The sequence below is a fragment of the Ranitomeya variabilis genome, chromosome 1, assembly GCF_051348905.1.
Source record: "Ranitomeya variabilis isolate aRanVar5 chromosome 1, aRanVar5.hap1, whole genome shotgun sequence".
Lineage (NCBI taxonomy): Eukaryota > Metazoa > Chordata > Amphibia > Anura > Dendrobatidae > Ranitomeya > Ranitomeya variabilis.
Window position 1 is genome coordinate 586,815,430 of NC_135232.1, and position 16,197 is coordinate 586,831,626.

Here is a 16,197-nt window from a genome sequence, read left to right on the forward strand (position 1 = left end):
CTGTACTGATCCTGAGTTACATCCTGTATTATACCCCAGAGCTGCACTCACTATTCTGCTGGTGCAGTCACTGTGTACATACATTACATTACTGATCCTGAGTTACATCCTGTATTATACCCCAGAGCTACACTCACTATTCTGCTGGTGCAGTCACTGTGTACATACATTACATTACTGATCCTGCACTGATCCTGAGTTACATCCTGTATTATACTCCAGAGCTGCACTCACTATTCTGCTGGTGGTGTCACTGTGTACATACATTACATTACTGATCCTGTACTGATCCTTAGTTACATCCTGTATTATACCCCAGAGCTGCACTCACTATTCTGCTGGTGCAGTCACTGTGTACATACATTACATTACTGATTCGGAGTTACATCCTGTATTCTACTCCAGAGCTGCACTCACTATTCTGCATAGTTAAGCACTAACTTTCTTAATGACTATACATCTTACAGACATTTTGTTATGCAGGAACTAGCAGAGCATGCTGGGAGTTATAGTTCTAAGTTGAACACAATCTGTCAATGCAGTTCTCACACACGGCCTACAAAGCAGGAAAGAGGGAAGGGAGGAGACAAGCGTCTAATATCTTATACCACTGCACCAAACAGGGCGTCTGTAGTGTTACTGTCCCCGGATGACTATAACCCAGGGCGTCTTTATAGGGGACGCCCCAGGTGGCAGACGTTTTAGACCAGGCAGCTGGATGAGGTCTTCTCTAAGCTTGAGGCCATGTGCACACGTTCAGTATTTTTCGCGTTTTTTCGCTATAAAAACGTGATAAAAACGCGAAAAAACGCTTACATATGCCTCCTATTATTTAGTGTATTCCGCATTTTTTGTGCAAATGTTGCATTTTTTTCCGCGAAAAAAAAGCAACATGTTCATTAAAAATGCGGAATTGCGGGGATTCCGCACACCTAGGAGTGCATTGATCTGCTTACTTCCCGCACGGGGCTGTGCCCACCATGCGGGAAGTAAGCAGATTATGTGCGGTTGGTACCCAGGGTGGAGGAGAGGAGACTCTCCTCCACGGACTGGGCACCATATAATTGGTCAAAAAAAAAGAATTAAAATAAAAAATAGTCATATACTCACCTTCGATGGCCCCGGAGTGTTCCCGCCTCTCACCGCTGCATGCTGCCGCTTCCGTTCCTATAGATGGTGTGGTTCAGGACCTGCGATGACGTCGCGGTCTTGTGATTGGTCGCGAGACCGGTCATGTGACCGCGACGTCATCGAAGGTCCTGAACCACACCGGCATCTATAGGAACGGACGCCGCTGAGGATATCGGCTGTCTGCAGAGGGTGAGTATAACCATTTTTTTTTTTATTATTCTTTTTAAACATTCTATCTTTTACTATAGATGCTGCATAAGCAGCATCTATAGTAAAAAGTTGGTCACACTTGTCAAACAGTATGTTTGACAAGTGTGACCAACCTGTCAGTCAGTTTTCCAAGCGATGCTACAGATCGCTTGAAAAACGTTAGCATTTTGCAAGCTAATTACGCTTGCAGAATGCTAAAAAAAAAAGCGAAAAAAAAAAAGCGGATTTCTTGCAGAAAATTTCCGGTTTTCTTCAGGAAATTTCTGCAAGAAATCCTGACGTGTGCACATACCCTGATAGTTGGGGTGCGACTCTAAGTACATGAAGGCTACATGGGAGGACATTGTCATCCATCTGTCGATCGGTTCCCAGAGGGAGACAGTCTGAAAATGGCAGCTTTTTAGTAGCTGCAGATAACAATAGGTGGGGGACCAGTAAAACGACATCGTTCTGTACCCACACACATGCTACACGGGGGCAGCAGGCATGAGTGCCAACACCTCTAGTCATGTCTACTGAGAACTGGCCTGTAGTGGGCACAGCGTATTCTGGAAAACAGAGATACAGACAAAGGTGAGTCCATTTACATCCACCCTGCAGAACCAGCAATACACCTGTGTATACAGACAAGACATATTGGTGGGGGCTCTAAGGGGAGCTCTCCACTGGTGGTGGCCATAGTGCAGAACACCAGAGTAATAAGGAACTCTCCACTCATTGTGGCCATACTGAAAACCACAAGAGTAATAAGCTCTCCAGTGGTGGTGACAATACAGCAGACCACCAGTGTATTAAAGGGAACCTGTCACCCCCAAAATGGAAGGTGAGCTAAGCCCACCGGCATCAGGGGCTTATCTACAGCATTCTGTAACGCTGTAGATAAGCCCAAGATGTATCCTAAAAGATGAGAAAAAAAGGTTAGATTATACTCACCCAGGGGCAGTCCCGGTCCGGTTCTGGTCTGATGGGAGTTGCGGTCCGGTGCCTCCTATCTTCATCAGATGACGTCCTCTTCTTCTCTTCACACTGCGGCTCCGGCGTACTTTGTCTGCCCTGTTGAGGGCAGAGCTAAGTACTGCAGTGCGCAGGGCCTCTCGGAAATTTCCCAGCGCCTGTGCACTGCAGTACTTTGCTCTGCCCTCAACAGGGCAGACAAATTACGCCTGTGCCGCAGCGTGAAGACAAGAAGAGGACGTCATCTGATGAAGATAGGAGGCCCCAGACCGCGCCACCCATCGGACCACCCGCCCAGGTGAGTATAATCTAACCTCTTTTTCTCATCTTTCAGGTTACATCGGGGGCTTATCTACAGCATTCCAGAATGCTGTAGATAAGCCCCTGATGCCGGTGGGCTTAGCTCACCTTCCATTTTGGGGGTGACAGGTTCCCTTTAAGGAGCTCTCCAGTGGTGGTGACCATACAGCAGACCACCAGTGTATTAAGGAGCTCTCCAGTGGTTGTGACCATACTGCAGACCACCAGAATAGTAAGGAGCTCTCCACTGGTGGTGGCGATACTGCTGACCATCTGAATAATAATAAAGGAGAGTTCCTCTGGTGGTGGTCATACTGCAGACCATACTGTAGATTATCCGAGCAATAAGGAGCTCTCTCCTGGTGGTGTCCATACTGCTGACCATCTGAATAATAAGGAGCCCTCTTTTGGTGGTGGCCACAATGCAGACCCTCTGACTAATAAGGAGCTCTCCTCTGGTGGTGGCTATACTGCTGACCATCTGAGTAATAAGGAGCGCTCCACTGGCAGGGTGGATAAAAATCAATGTTTTTTTTAAAAAAAATCAAAAAAATCGGATTTTTTTTATTTAAATCGGATTTTTTTGATTTAAATCGGATTTTTTTCAATAAACTGCTTTTTGAGGAAAATATTTTACCATCCAAAGGTTCTTCCATCATGAGATAAAGCTGAGTTGTTTAACTCAGTAGAATAAAGGCTGTATATGTGTAACATTCACAATGCCATGCTCTTCCAGAGGTTTCTGTAGGATGCTGACTATCCAACAAGTTTGGGCATGTCAACTGAATGGAAAAAGAAACTAAACCAAAAGTGAAACCAAGCTAGAAGTGTGGAATTAAAGGGGCAGTATGAACAAAATGTGGAGGCTATTAATAGTTTATACAATTAAGACATGCTGCTTTTAAACACCTAAACACCTACCTATTGCCATATAGTAAAACAAAAAAGATTTTTACTTACTTTGGGGTCCCCCCCTCACCCTGGCGTTAGATCGTTGCCCCTAGTTTCGTCCGTGTAACTATGGGCGCACATGCGCACTGCTCTCACTTCTCATTTTAATCGTGATTTATATTAAAAAAAACCTTTTGATTTAAATCAGTGATTTAAATCATGATTAAAATCATGATTTAAATCGATCCGATTTAAATAGAAAAAAATCTTTTGATTTAAATCGTGATTTAAATCATGATTTAAATCGGCGTGATTTAAATCAATCCACCCTGTCCACTGGTGGTGGACACACTGCAGATTATCTGAGTAATAAGGAGCTTTCCTCTGGTTGTGGCAATACTACGTATTATCCGAGTAACAAGGAGCTTTCCTCTGGTTGTGGCCATACTACGTATTATCCAAGTAACAAGGAGCTCTCCTCTGGTGGTGGCTATACTGCAGACCATCTAAATAATAAGGAACTCTTCTGGTGGTGGCCATACTGCAGACCATCTGACTAATAAGGAGCCCTCTTTTGGTGGTGGCCACAATGCAGACCATCTGACTAATAAGGAGCTCTCCTCTGGTGGTGGCTATACTGCTGACCATCTGAGCAATAAGGAGATCTCCATTGGTGATGGTCATATTGCTAACCATCTGAATAACAAATCGACCATGTGACCCTTAAAGAAAGGGTAAAGAATCTGATGCCCACCCCTACTTACCATTCATCCTCCAGATTTTGACTTGGCGATCATCTGCCCCAGACACAATTAAAGGCATGGTGGGGTGGAAAGCCGCCCAGTTAACCCCACGGTCATGTCCCTATGAGGATGAGAAAAGAAAATGACAATGCATATATCCCTGTATTTCGATTTCCTTCAGCTATGCATCTATGTTCGCGGATGCTTCCTGGAGTGGCGCAGCTGCTTTACTCCGGTATAGCGCCATACATACAGTCCTGGCTGTCCCTGGCACTGCAGCTCAGATCCATCAAGTAGAGGGCATAAAATTGCAGTACCAGGCATGGCCAGGCTGGGTGTCAAGATATCCATGATCACGTGACCACTGGGAGGGAGGAGTCACGCCCAATTATCAGTTCATCACCCTTTCAAAATAAGCAATAAGTCATTTAATCGGTCAAATCCATTTTCAAAAATTCTCATAGTCCAACATACAAGAAAATAATCTATGCCGGATTTATAAAATTCATGAAAATTTAGTGGATCCTGTAGAAGTAGAGCGCCCCACTTGTCCACAGGTTATGTGAGGTACTGCAGCCCATTTTCTTCTATAGAGGTGTGATACCGCTCAGATCATGTGGACATGTGCGGTGCCGTTTCTGGAAGAAATCAGCCGTGTTTTTATATATTCCCCCGCTAGTGGTGACAAGCGGGGATGAGGGATCCTGGATGAGGTCAGGGGTCAATTGATTCACAAACCTCCAGAACGTGCTTGACCACAGCATCGGTGGTCCCAAATAAGTCCACCCCGGTGATTCCTCGGACATCGGTCTCCACCGCCCCAGGAGACAGGTTCTTCTTTCTCAGGCCTTTCCATGGGAGGGGAGTAAAGGAGGGACAGGTTAATAAATAAGGACGGCGCTAACAGGTCTAGGGCTGTATTATAGGGCAGCGCCATCATCTGCCCGATGCCAACCAAGCATGATCAGGCATAAAATGATTGCCAATACGGAGCCCGCCCCCCATAGTGGTAGACCTGACAGTGGACCCCATGTATTTCTGGAAATACTTCATCTTTCTTATCTTTCGCCTGCGGGCGGATGAATGGAAAGCGGCAGAAACATGGCGGTGGACTGACATTGGCCAGATGTGTCAGAAGCATGAATGGAAAATGTCTGTGACTGCACAAATAAAGAGGGCGGAGAGGACACTGACGATGGACCAGTGAGTGGTGCGGACTTGGGAGGGAGGGGGTTAATCGCTATGTGGTGGGGTTACTGTGGGATAAGGGGGGCATGCGTTTAATATCCGCAGAGGAGAGATGGATTAGTTCAGATGGTGACGTGCAACAGACGACATGTACGATGACGGCGCCCCCTGTCTGCAGTTATGGGGGGGTGGGGCTGGAGAGGGGATCCCTATTTTTTTATAATGGGGTTTAGTACAGCACAAACCCATGCTCACCTGGTTACAAAGGGTTAAGAAGCACAATTTTTTCCATCCCCCCAACAAACTCAAAGTTAAACTATAATTGGGGGTAATGATGAATGGGTTGTCTACAGAATGCATGAATGTGCTTGGCTCTCTGTGCCCCCCACCTGCATATTCCCCAATGCAGCATAGGAACCAATACGGACAACCCCTTTAAGATATTACATAAGCCCCCCAGGTTAATACATGTAATTCCCGCTGTTGCGTTACTTCGTTAGTGTGTGCTTCCCCTGCTGACGATGCTTAGCACGGCATGCAGCTCGCATAGGGTTAAACACGTCATGCATTCACAGTTACAGGACATCAGAGGGAAGGCAGACGGCAGCCATAGCATTAATAAAGGGGGGAGCATTCCCTCCAAGTGCATGCAGATTATGGCAGAGGCGAGACCTTCCCCCCACCTCGGCCATATTCTGCCATCGACTGGTCGGATCTGCCATGTACTGCAAAATGTGAATGGTGGAGCGTCCAGCCAAGAACTGCAGGAGACAAGGAGCAGGGAAACTCCAGAGCTGTGCTCACTATTCTGCTGGTGGAGTCACTGTGTACATACATTACTGATCCGGAGTTACATCCTGTATTATACCCCAGAGCTGCACTCACTATTCTGCTGGTGCAGTCACTGTGTACATACATTACATTACTGATCCTGACTTACATCCCATATTATACCCCAGAGCTGCACTCACTATTCTGCTGGTGCAGTCACTGTGTACATACATTACAATACTGATCCTGACTTACATCCCATATTATACCCCAGAGCTGCACTCACTATTCTGCTGGTGCAGTCACTGTGCACATACATTACATTACTGATCCTGTATTATACTCCAGAGCTGCACTCACAATTCTGCTGGTGCAGTCACTGTGTACATACATTACTGATCCTGATTTACATCCTGTATTATACTCCAGAGCTGCACTCACTATTCTGCTGGTGCAGTCACTGTGTACATACATTACATTACTGATCCTGAGTTACATCCTGTATGATACCCCAGAGCTGCACTCACTGTTCTGCTGGTGCAGTCACTGTGTACATACATTACTGATCCTGACTTACATCCTGTATGATACCCCAGAGCCGCACTCACTGTTCTGCTGGTGCAGTCACTGTGTACATACATTACTGATCCTGAGTTACATCCTGTATGATACCCCAGAGCTGCACTCACTGTTCTGCTGGTGCAGTCACTGTGTACATACATTACTGATCCTGAGTTACATCTTGTATTATACCCCAGAGCTGCACTCACTATTCTGCTGGTGCAGTCACTGTGTACATACATTACATTACTGATCCTGTACTGATCCTGAGTTACATCCTGTATGATACCCCAGAGCCGCACTCACTGTTCTGCTGGTGCAGTCACTGTGTACATACATTACTGATCCTGAGTTACATCCTGTATGATACCCCAGAGCTGCACTCACTGTTCTGCTGGTGCAGTCACTGTGTACATACATTACTGATCCTGAGTTACATCCTGTATGATACCCCAGAGCTGCACTCACTGTTCTGCTGGTGCAGTCACTGTGCACATACATTACTGATCCTGAACTAAATTCTTTATTATACTCCAGAGCTGCGCTCACTATGTACATACACTACTTGCAGAGGAAGCAGGGACATTTCAGCTCTGAAGTTTAGAATTCTGTTCCTAATAATATATATTTTTTGTTTAGTGGATTGAGTTTGCCTGAATTTGTTACATTGCCCCTTTCTCCTGCTCCTGGCCGCTCCTCCTGCAGTTTTGGGCAGGATGTGACCACACAGGTGACCCCCTTGACCTGGGCAGCTCACCAGAAATATCCCAGACGCGCACTGTCTGGTCCAGGCTGGCGGACACCACCAGATCCTCGGAGGGGTGGAACTGGGCGCACATCACGTAATGATTGTGACCGGTCAGGACACTGGAAGGAAAGAGAGGGGTTACAGGTGAAGTATCTCATATTGGGGGGTCCGAGGGGACGGACGGGCTTCATGGCTTTACCAGACACAAGTGCGGGACTGCCAGTTCCAGATGCGGATCGTCTGATCGTCCGAGGCGCTGAGGATCCAGGGGTATTCCTGCAAAATGATTCCTCTATTGACAGTTCTGCTTCAAATGTCAAAAATATTCCCACCCCTTCATATAAGATAGACCATGGGGTGTGAATATTCTTACAAAATATCCCGTTTTGGAGACTCTGTCCGCATCAGGGCTGTCAATTTGCTGAGACTTACATGATGGAAGAAAGTGGTGCGGATATAATCCAGGTGACCCAGGAGGGTGAAGAGACAGCGCCGGAGCTTGTAGTTCCACACCTGCAGGAAGCAGAATTCCTGGATGAGACAGCCAGGAGATGGCGGGGAGGATTGTAGGTCGCCATGCCATCTACTGGCAGTCAGATCCGTAGAGCATCCGCTCAGCATCTCACCTTAATCTTGTAGTCATCGCCCCCAGAGACAAAGAGCGGCTGCTGCTTGTGGAAGTCAATGCCGCGGACGGGGCCTGGACAGGAAAGAAGAGGGTGAGGATCATGTGACACCACAGCCGACAAGACCAGCCGGCGACACTCACCATCGTGTTCATCGAACTTGTCAATCAGAGTGCACATGCGATAGTCCCACAGCTGGATGACGCCATTGTGCAGGCTGGTGAGGACCCACGGACGCTTGGGGTGAAAGCTCAGGCCTGGGGGGAGAGAAAGCAGGCTCAGTACAGACGCTTACATCAAATTGTCCCCAAAAACAGAATCATTCAAAAAAGTAATTACTTCTCAGAATATACAATAACCACATATAACCCTTTCCATAAATTAAGCACCAGAAAAAAGGTCAGAGTATTTATATTAAACATCTTACAAAATTTATTTAACCCCTTCACCCCCAAGGGTGGTTTGCACGTTAATGACCAGGCCAATTTTTACAATTCTGACCACTGTCCCTTTATGAGGTTATAACTCTGGAACGCTTCAACGGATCTTGGCGATTCTGACATTGTTTTCTCGTGACATATTGCACTTCATGATAGTGATAAAATTTATTCGATATAATTTGCGTTTATTTGTGAAAAAAACGAATATTTGGCGAAAATTTTGAAAATTTCGCAATTTTCCAACTTTGAATTTTTATGCCCTTAAATCACAGACATATGTCACGCAAAATACTTAATAAGTAACATTTCCCACATGTCTACTTTACATCAGCACAATTTTGGAACCAAAATTTTTTTTTGTGACGGAGTTATAAGGGTTAAAAGTTGACCAGCAATTTCTCATTTTTACAACACCATTTTTTTTTTAGGGACCACATCTCATTTGAAGTCATTTTAAGGGGTCTATATGATAGAAAATACCCAAGTGTGACACCATTCTAAAAACTGCACCCCTCAAGGTATTCAAAACCACTTTCAAGAAGTTTATTAACCCTTCAGGTGTTTCACAGAAATTTTTGGAATGTTTAAATAAAAATGAACATTTAACTTTTTTTCACAAAAAAATTATTTCAGCTCCAATTTGTTTTATTTTACCAAGGGTAACAGGAGAAAATAGACCCCAAAATTTGTTGTGCAATTTGTCCTGAGTACGCTGATACCCCATATGTGGGTGTAAACCATTGTTTGGGCGCAGGGCAGAGCTCGGAAGGGAAGGAGCGCCATTTGACTTTTCAATGCAAAATTGACTGGAATTGAGATGGGACGCCATGTTGCATTTGGAGAGCCCCTGATGTGCCTAAACATTGAAACCCCCCACAAGTGACACCATTTTGGAAAGTAGACCCCTTAAGGAACTTATCTAGATGTGTGTTGAGCACTTTGACCCAACAAGTGCTTCACAGAAGTTTATAATGCAGAGCCGTAAAAATAAAAAATCATATTTTTTCACAAAAATGATCTTTTCGCCCCCAATTTTTTATTTTCCCAAGGGTAAGAGAAGAAATTGGACCCCAAAAATTGTTGTGCAATTTGTCCTGAGTACGCTGATACCCCATATGTGGGTGTAAACCATTGTTTGGGCGCAGGGCAGAGCTCGGAAGGGAAGGAGCGCCATTTGACTTTTCAATGCAAAATTGACTGGAATTGAGATGGGACGCCATGTTGCGTTTGGAGAGCCCCTGATGTGCCTAAACATTGAAACCCCCCCCCCCCCAAGTGACACCATTTTGGAAAGTAGACCCCTTAAGGAACTTATCTAGATGTGTGGTGAGCACTTTGACCCAACAAGTGCTTCACAGAAGTTTATAATGCAGAGCCGTAAAAATAAAAAATCATATTTTTTCACAAAAATGATCTTTTCGCCCCCATTTTTTTATTTCCCCAAGGGTAAGAGAAGAAATTAGACCACAAAAGTTGTTGTGCAATTTGTCCTGAGTACGACGATACCCCATATGTGGGGGTAAACCACTGTTTGGGCGCATAGCAGAGTTCGGAAGGGAAGGAGCGCTATTTTACTTTTCAATGCAAAATTGACTGGAATTAAGATGGGATGCCATGTTGCGTTTGGAGAGCCCCTGATGTGCCTAAACATTAAAAACCCCCACAAGTGACACCATTTTGGAAAGTGGACCCCCTAAGGAACTTATCTAGATGTGTTTTGAGAGCTTTGAACCCCCAAGTGTTTCACTACAGTTTATAACGCAGAGCCGTGAAAATAAAAATTATTTTTTTGTTCACAAAAATGATTTTTTAGCCCCCAGTTTTGTATTTTCACAAGGGTATCAGGATAAATTGGACCCCAAAAGTTGTTGTCCAATTTGTCCTGAGTACGCTGATACCCCATATGTGGGGGGGGAACTACTGTTTGGGCGCATGACAGAGCTCGGAAGGGAAGGAGCGCCATTTGGAATGCAGACTTAAATGGATTGGTCTGCAGGCGTCACGTTGCATTTGCAGAGCCCCTGATGTACCCAAACAGTACAAACCCCCCACAAGTGACCCCATATTGGAAACTAGACCCCCCAAGGAACTTATCTAGATGTGTTGTGAGAACTTTGAACCCCCAAGTGTTTCACTACAGTTTACAACGCAGAGCCTTGAAAATAAAAAATCTTTTTTTTTCCCACAAAACTTATTTTTTGGCCCCCAGTTTTGTATTTTCCCAAGGGTAGCAGGAGAAATTGGACCCCAAAAGATGATGTCCAATTTGTCCTGAGTACGCTGATACCCCATATGTTGGGGTAAACCCCTATTTGGGCACACGGGAGAGCTCTGAAGGGAAGGAGCACTGTTTTCCTTTTTCAACGCAGAATTGGCTGGAATTCAGATCGGATGCCATGTCCCGTTTGGAGAGCCCCTGATGTGCCTAAACAGTGGAAACCCCCCAATTATAACTGAAACCCTAATCCAAACACACCCCTTACCCTAATCCCAACAGTAACCCTAACCACTCCTCTAACCCAGACACACCAACCCTACCAACCATAAATGTAATCCAAACCCTAACCCTATCTTTAGCCCCAACCCTAACTGTAGCCCCAACCCTAGCCCCAACCCTAGCCCTAACCCTAGCCCTATCACTAGCCGTAACACTAGCCGTAACCCTAGCCCCAACCCTAGCCCCAACCCTAGCCCCAACCCTAGCCCCAACCCTAGCCCCAACCCTAGCCCCAACCCTAGCCCCAACCCTAGCCCCAACCCTAGCCCCAACCCTTGCCCTAACCCTAGCCCTAACCCTAGCCCTAACCCTAGCCCTAACTCCAGTCCTAACTCTAGCCCTAACCCTAATGGGAAAATGGAAATAAATACATTTTTTAATTTTTTTATTTTTCCCTAACTAAGGGGGTGATGAAGGGGGGTTTGATTTACTTTTATAGCGGGTTTTTTAGCGGATTTTTATGATTGGCAGCCGTCACACACTGAAAGATGCTTTTCATTGCAAAAAATATTTTTCGCGTTACCACATTTTGAGAGCTGTAATTTTTCCATATTTGAGTCCACAGAGTCATGTGAGATCTTGTTTTTTGCGGGACGAGTTGACGTTTTTATTGGTAACATTTTCGGACACGTGACATTTTTTGATCGCTTTTTATTCCGATTTTTGTGAGGTAGAGTGATCAAAAACCAGCTATTCATGAATTTCTTTTGGGGGAGGCGTTTATACCGTTCTGCGTTTGGTAAAATTGATAAAGCAGTTTTATTCTTCGGGTCAGTACGATTACAGCGATGCCTCATTTATATCATTTTTTTTATGTTTTGGCGCTTTTATACGATAAAAACTATTTTATAGAAAAAAATAATTATTTTGGTATCGCTTTATTCTTAGGACTATAACTTTTTTATTTTTTTGCTGATGATGCTGTATGGTGGCTCGTTTTTTGCGGGACAAGATGACGTTTTCAGCGGTACCATGGTTATTTATATCAGTCTTTTTGATCGCGTGTTATTCCACTTTTTGTTCGGCGGTATGATAATAAAGCGTTGTTTTTTGCCTCTTTTTTTTTTTCTTACGGTGTTTACTGAAGGGGTTAACTAGTGGGGCAGTTTTATAGGTTGGGTCGTTACGGACGCGGCGATACTAAATATGTGTACTTTTATTGTTTTTTTTATTTTATTTAGCTAAAGAAATGTATTTATGGGAATAATATATATTTTTTTTCTTTATTTAGGATATTTTTTTTATTTTTTTTTTTTACACACATGTGGGGAATTTTTTTTTACTTTTTTACTTTGTCCCAGGGGGGGACATCACAGATCATTGATCTGACAGAGTGCACAGCACTCTGTCAGATCGACGATCTGCTGTGCAGGGCTGCAGGCTTACCAGCGCCTGCTCTGAGCAGGCACTCGGTAAGCCACCTCCCTCCCTGCAGGACCCGGATGCCGCGGCCATCTTGGATCCGGGACCTGCGGCGAGGAGGGAGGTAGGAGACCCTCGGAGCAACGCGATCACATTACTTCAGGCTTGACTGATTACACAGTGGGGGAGCCTCCTGAATTCAGGGTGTCAGAGCAGGTACACAGTAAGTACTGGGCGCACACACTGTAGAGGGAGGGGATGCGCGGGGGGGATGCGGGGGGATGCGCGCTGCATAGCGGGGGGATGCGCGCTGCATAGCGGGGGGATGCGCGCTGCATAGCGGGGGGATGCGCGCTGCATAGCGGGGGGATGCGCGCTGCATAGCGGGGAGATGCGCGCTGCATAGCGGGGAGATGCGCGCTGCATAGCGGGGAGATGCGCGCTGCATAGCGGGGGGTGCGCGCTGCATAGCGGGGGGTGCGCGCTGCATAGCGGGGGGTGCGCGCTGCATAGCGGGGGGGTGCGCGCTGCATAGCGGGGGGGTGCGCGCTGCATAGCGGGGGGATGCGCGCTGCATAGCGGGGGATGCGCGCTGCATAGCGGGGGATGCGCGCTGCATAGCGGGGGGATGCGCGCTGCATAGCGGGGGGATGCGCGCTGCATAGCGGGGGGTGCGCGCTGCATAGCGGGGGGGTGCGCGCTGCATAGCGGGGGGTGCGCGCTGCATAGCGGGGGGGTGCGCGCTGCATAGCGGGGGATGCGCGCTGCATAGCGGGGGGATGCGCTCTGCATAGCGGGGGATGCGCACTGCATAGCGGGGGGATGCGCACTGCATAGCGGGGATGCGCACTGCATAGCGGGGGATGCGCACTGCATAGCGGGGGAGCGCACTGCATAGCGGGGGGTGCACACTGTACACTATGTTCCAAATTATTATGCAAATGACATTTTTCTCTGATTTTCCTAAATGGTTGGTGCAAATGACAGTCAGTCTAATGAAAGTCATCACCCGTTAGATTATACATCGAATTTTATTGAAGAAACCTCCCAATGATAACAGTATAATCTCCAAAATGAATAAAAACTTAAAATGCACTGTTCCAAATTATTAGGCACAGTAGAATTTCTAAACATTTGATATGTTTTAAAGAACTGAAAATGCTCATTTGTGGAATTTGCAGCATTAGGAGGTCACATTCACTGAACAAAAAAGCTATTTAACTCCAAAACCTCCTAACAGGCAAAGTTACATGTTACCATAGGAGCCTTCTTTGATATCACCTTCACAATTCCTGCATCCATTGAGTTTCTGCTTGTATTTCTTTGCATGATGTCAGCATAGCCTCCCAGAGCTGCTGGTTTGATGTGAACTGCCTCCCACCCTCATAGATCTTTTGCTTGATGATCCTCCAAAGGTTCTCTATAGGGTTGAGGTCAGGGGAAGATGGTGGCCACACCATGAGTTTATCTCCTTTCATGCCCATAGCAGCTAATGACTCAGAGGTTTTCTTTGCAGCATGAGATGGGGCATGGTCAGCATGAAGATGATTTTGCTCCTGAAGGCACGTTTCTGCTTTTTATACCATGGAGGAAAGTTGTCAGTCAGAAACTCTATATACTTTGCAGATGTCATTTTCACACCTTCAGGAACCTTAAAGGGCCCTACCAACTGTTTCTCCATGATTCCGGCCCAAAACATGACTCCTCCACCTCCTCGCTGACGTTGCAGTCTTGTTGGGACATGGTGGCCATCCACCAACCATCCACTACTCCATCCATCTGGACCATCCAGGGTTGCTCAACACTTATCAGTAAACAAGAATGTTTGGAAATTAGTCTTCATGTATGTGTGGGCCCAATGCAACCATTTCTGCTTGTGAATACTGTTTAAGGGTGGCCGAATAGTAGGTTTATGCACCACAGCAAGCCTTTATAGAATCCTACACCTTGAGGTTCGAGGGACTCCAGAGGCACCAGCAGCTTCAAATATCTGTTTGCTGCTTTGTAATGGCTTTTTAGCAGCTGCTCTCTTAATCCGATGAACTTGCCTGGCAGAAACCTTCCTCATTATGCCTTTATCAGCACAAACACATCTGTGCTCATATACAGCCACAAATATCTTAACAGTACGATGATCACGCTTACATTTCTGGGAAATTTCTAATGTTTTCATCCCTTCACCAAGGCATTGCACTATTTGATGCTTTTCGGCAGCAGAGAGATCCTTTTTCTTTCCCATGTTACTTGAAAACTGTGACCTGCTTAATAATGTGGATCATCATTTTTAAGTAGTTTTCCTTTAATTAGAATCACCTGGAAAACTAATTATCACATGTGTTTAAGATTGATTTCAGTGATCCATTGAGCCCTGAGACACAATACCATCCACGAGTTTATTTGAAAAACAAAACAATTAAATCTTTATCACACTTAAATCCAATTTGCATAATAATTTGGAACACAGTGTACAGCGGGGGGGAGTGCGCACTGTACAGCGGGGGGGAGTGCGCACTGTACAGCGGGGGGGAGTGCGCACTGTACAGCGGGGGGTGCGCACTGTACAGCGGGGGGTGCGCACTGTACAGCGGGGGGTGCGCACTGTACAGCGGGGGGTGCGCACTGTACAGCGGGGGGGTGCGCACTGTACAGCGGGGGGGTGCGCACTGTACAGCGGGGGGTGCGCACTGTACAGCGGGGGGTGCGCACTGTACAGCGGGGGGTGCGCACTGTACAGCGGGGGGTGCGCACTGTACAGCGGGGGGTGCGCACTGTCCAGCTGCGCACTGTACAGCGGGGGGTGCGCACTGTACAGCGGGGGGTGCGCACTGTACAGCGGGGGGTGCGCACTGTACAGCGGGGGGTGCGCACTGTACAGCGGGGGGTGCGCACTGTACAGCGGGGGGTGCGCACTGTACAGCGGGGGGTGCGCACTGTACAGCGGGGGGTGCGCACTGTACAGCGGGGGGTGCGCACTGTACAGCGGGGGGTGCGCACTGTACAGCGGGGGGGGGGGGGGGGTGTGTGCGCACTGTACAGGGGTGTGTGCGCACTGTACAGGGGGGGTGCGCACTGTACAGCGGGGGGGTGCGCACTGTACAGCGGGGGGGGGGTGCGCACTGTACAGCGGGGGGGTGCGCACTGTACAGCGGGGGGGGGGTGCGCACTGTACAGCAGGGGGGTGCGCACTGTACAGCGGGGGGTGCGCACTGTACAGCGGGGGGTGCGCACTGTACAGCGGGGGGTGCGCACTGTACAGCGGGGGGTGCGCACTGTACAGCGGGGGGTGCGCACTGTACAGCGGGGGGTGCGCACTGTACAGCGGGGGGTGCGCACTGTACAGCGGGGGGTGCGCACTGTACAGCGGGGGGTGCGCACTGTACAGCGGGGGGGTGCGCACTGTACAGCGGGGGGGTGCGCACTGTACAGCGGGGGGGTGCGCACTGTACAGCGGGGGGGTGCGCACTGTACAGCGGGGGGTGCGCACTGTACAGCGGGGGGTGCGCACTGTACAGCGGGGGGTGCCACTGTACAGCGGGGGGGTGCCATTGTACAGCGGGGGTGCGCACTGTACAACGGGGGGGGGAGAGAGTGCGCACTGTACAGCGGGGGGTGCGCACTGTACAGCGGGGGGGGGGAGTGCGCACTGTACAGCGGGGGGGGGGGGAGTGCGCACTGTACAGCGGGGGGGGGGGAGTGCGCACTGTACAGCGGGGGGGAGTGCGCACTGTACAGCGGGGGGGAGTGCGCACTGTACAGCGGGGGGGAGTGCGCACTG

At 47.8% G+C, this 16,197-nt stretch overlaps 1 protein-coding gene across 1 annotated transcript in view; it reads right to left on the reverse strand.

Moving 5' to 3' along the window:
• COPA (coat protein complex I subunit alpha) overlaps positions 1 to 16,197 on the reverse strand; it is a 31,480-nt gene that overhangs the window by 13,405 nt on the left and 1,878 nt on the right. Inside the window, exons 2-8 of the mRNA XM_077258018.1 lie at positions 8,267 to 8,380; positions 8,124 to 8,197; positions 7,930 to 8,010; positions 7,697 to 7,773; positions 7,507 to 7,616; positions 4,968 to 5,077; positions 4,251 to 4,350 (exon numbers count right to left, since the gene is read on the reverse strand). Coding sequence (XP_077114133.1) covers positions 4,251 to 4,350; positions 4,968 to 5,077; positions 7,507 to 7,616; positions 7,697 to 7,773; positions 7,930 to 8,010; positions 8,124 to 8,197; positions 8,267 to 8,380 — 666 coding nt within the window. The remainder of the gene's footprint in view (positions 1 to 4,250; positions 4,351 to 4,967; positions 5,078 to 7,506; positions 7,617 to 7,696; positions 7,774 to 7,929; positions 8,011 to 8,123; positions 8,198 to 8,266; positions 8,381 to 16,197) is intronic.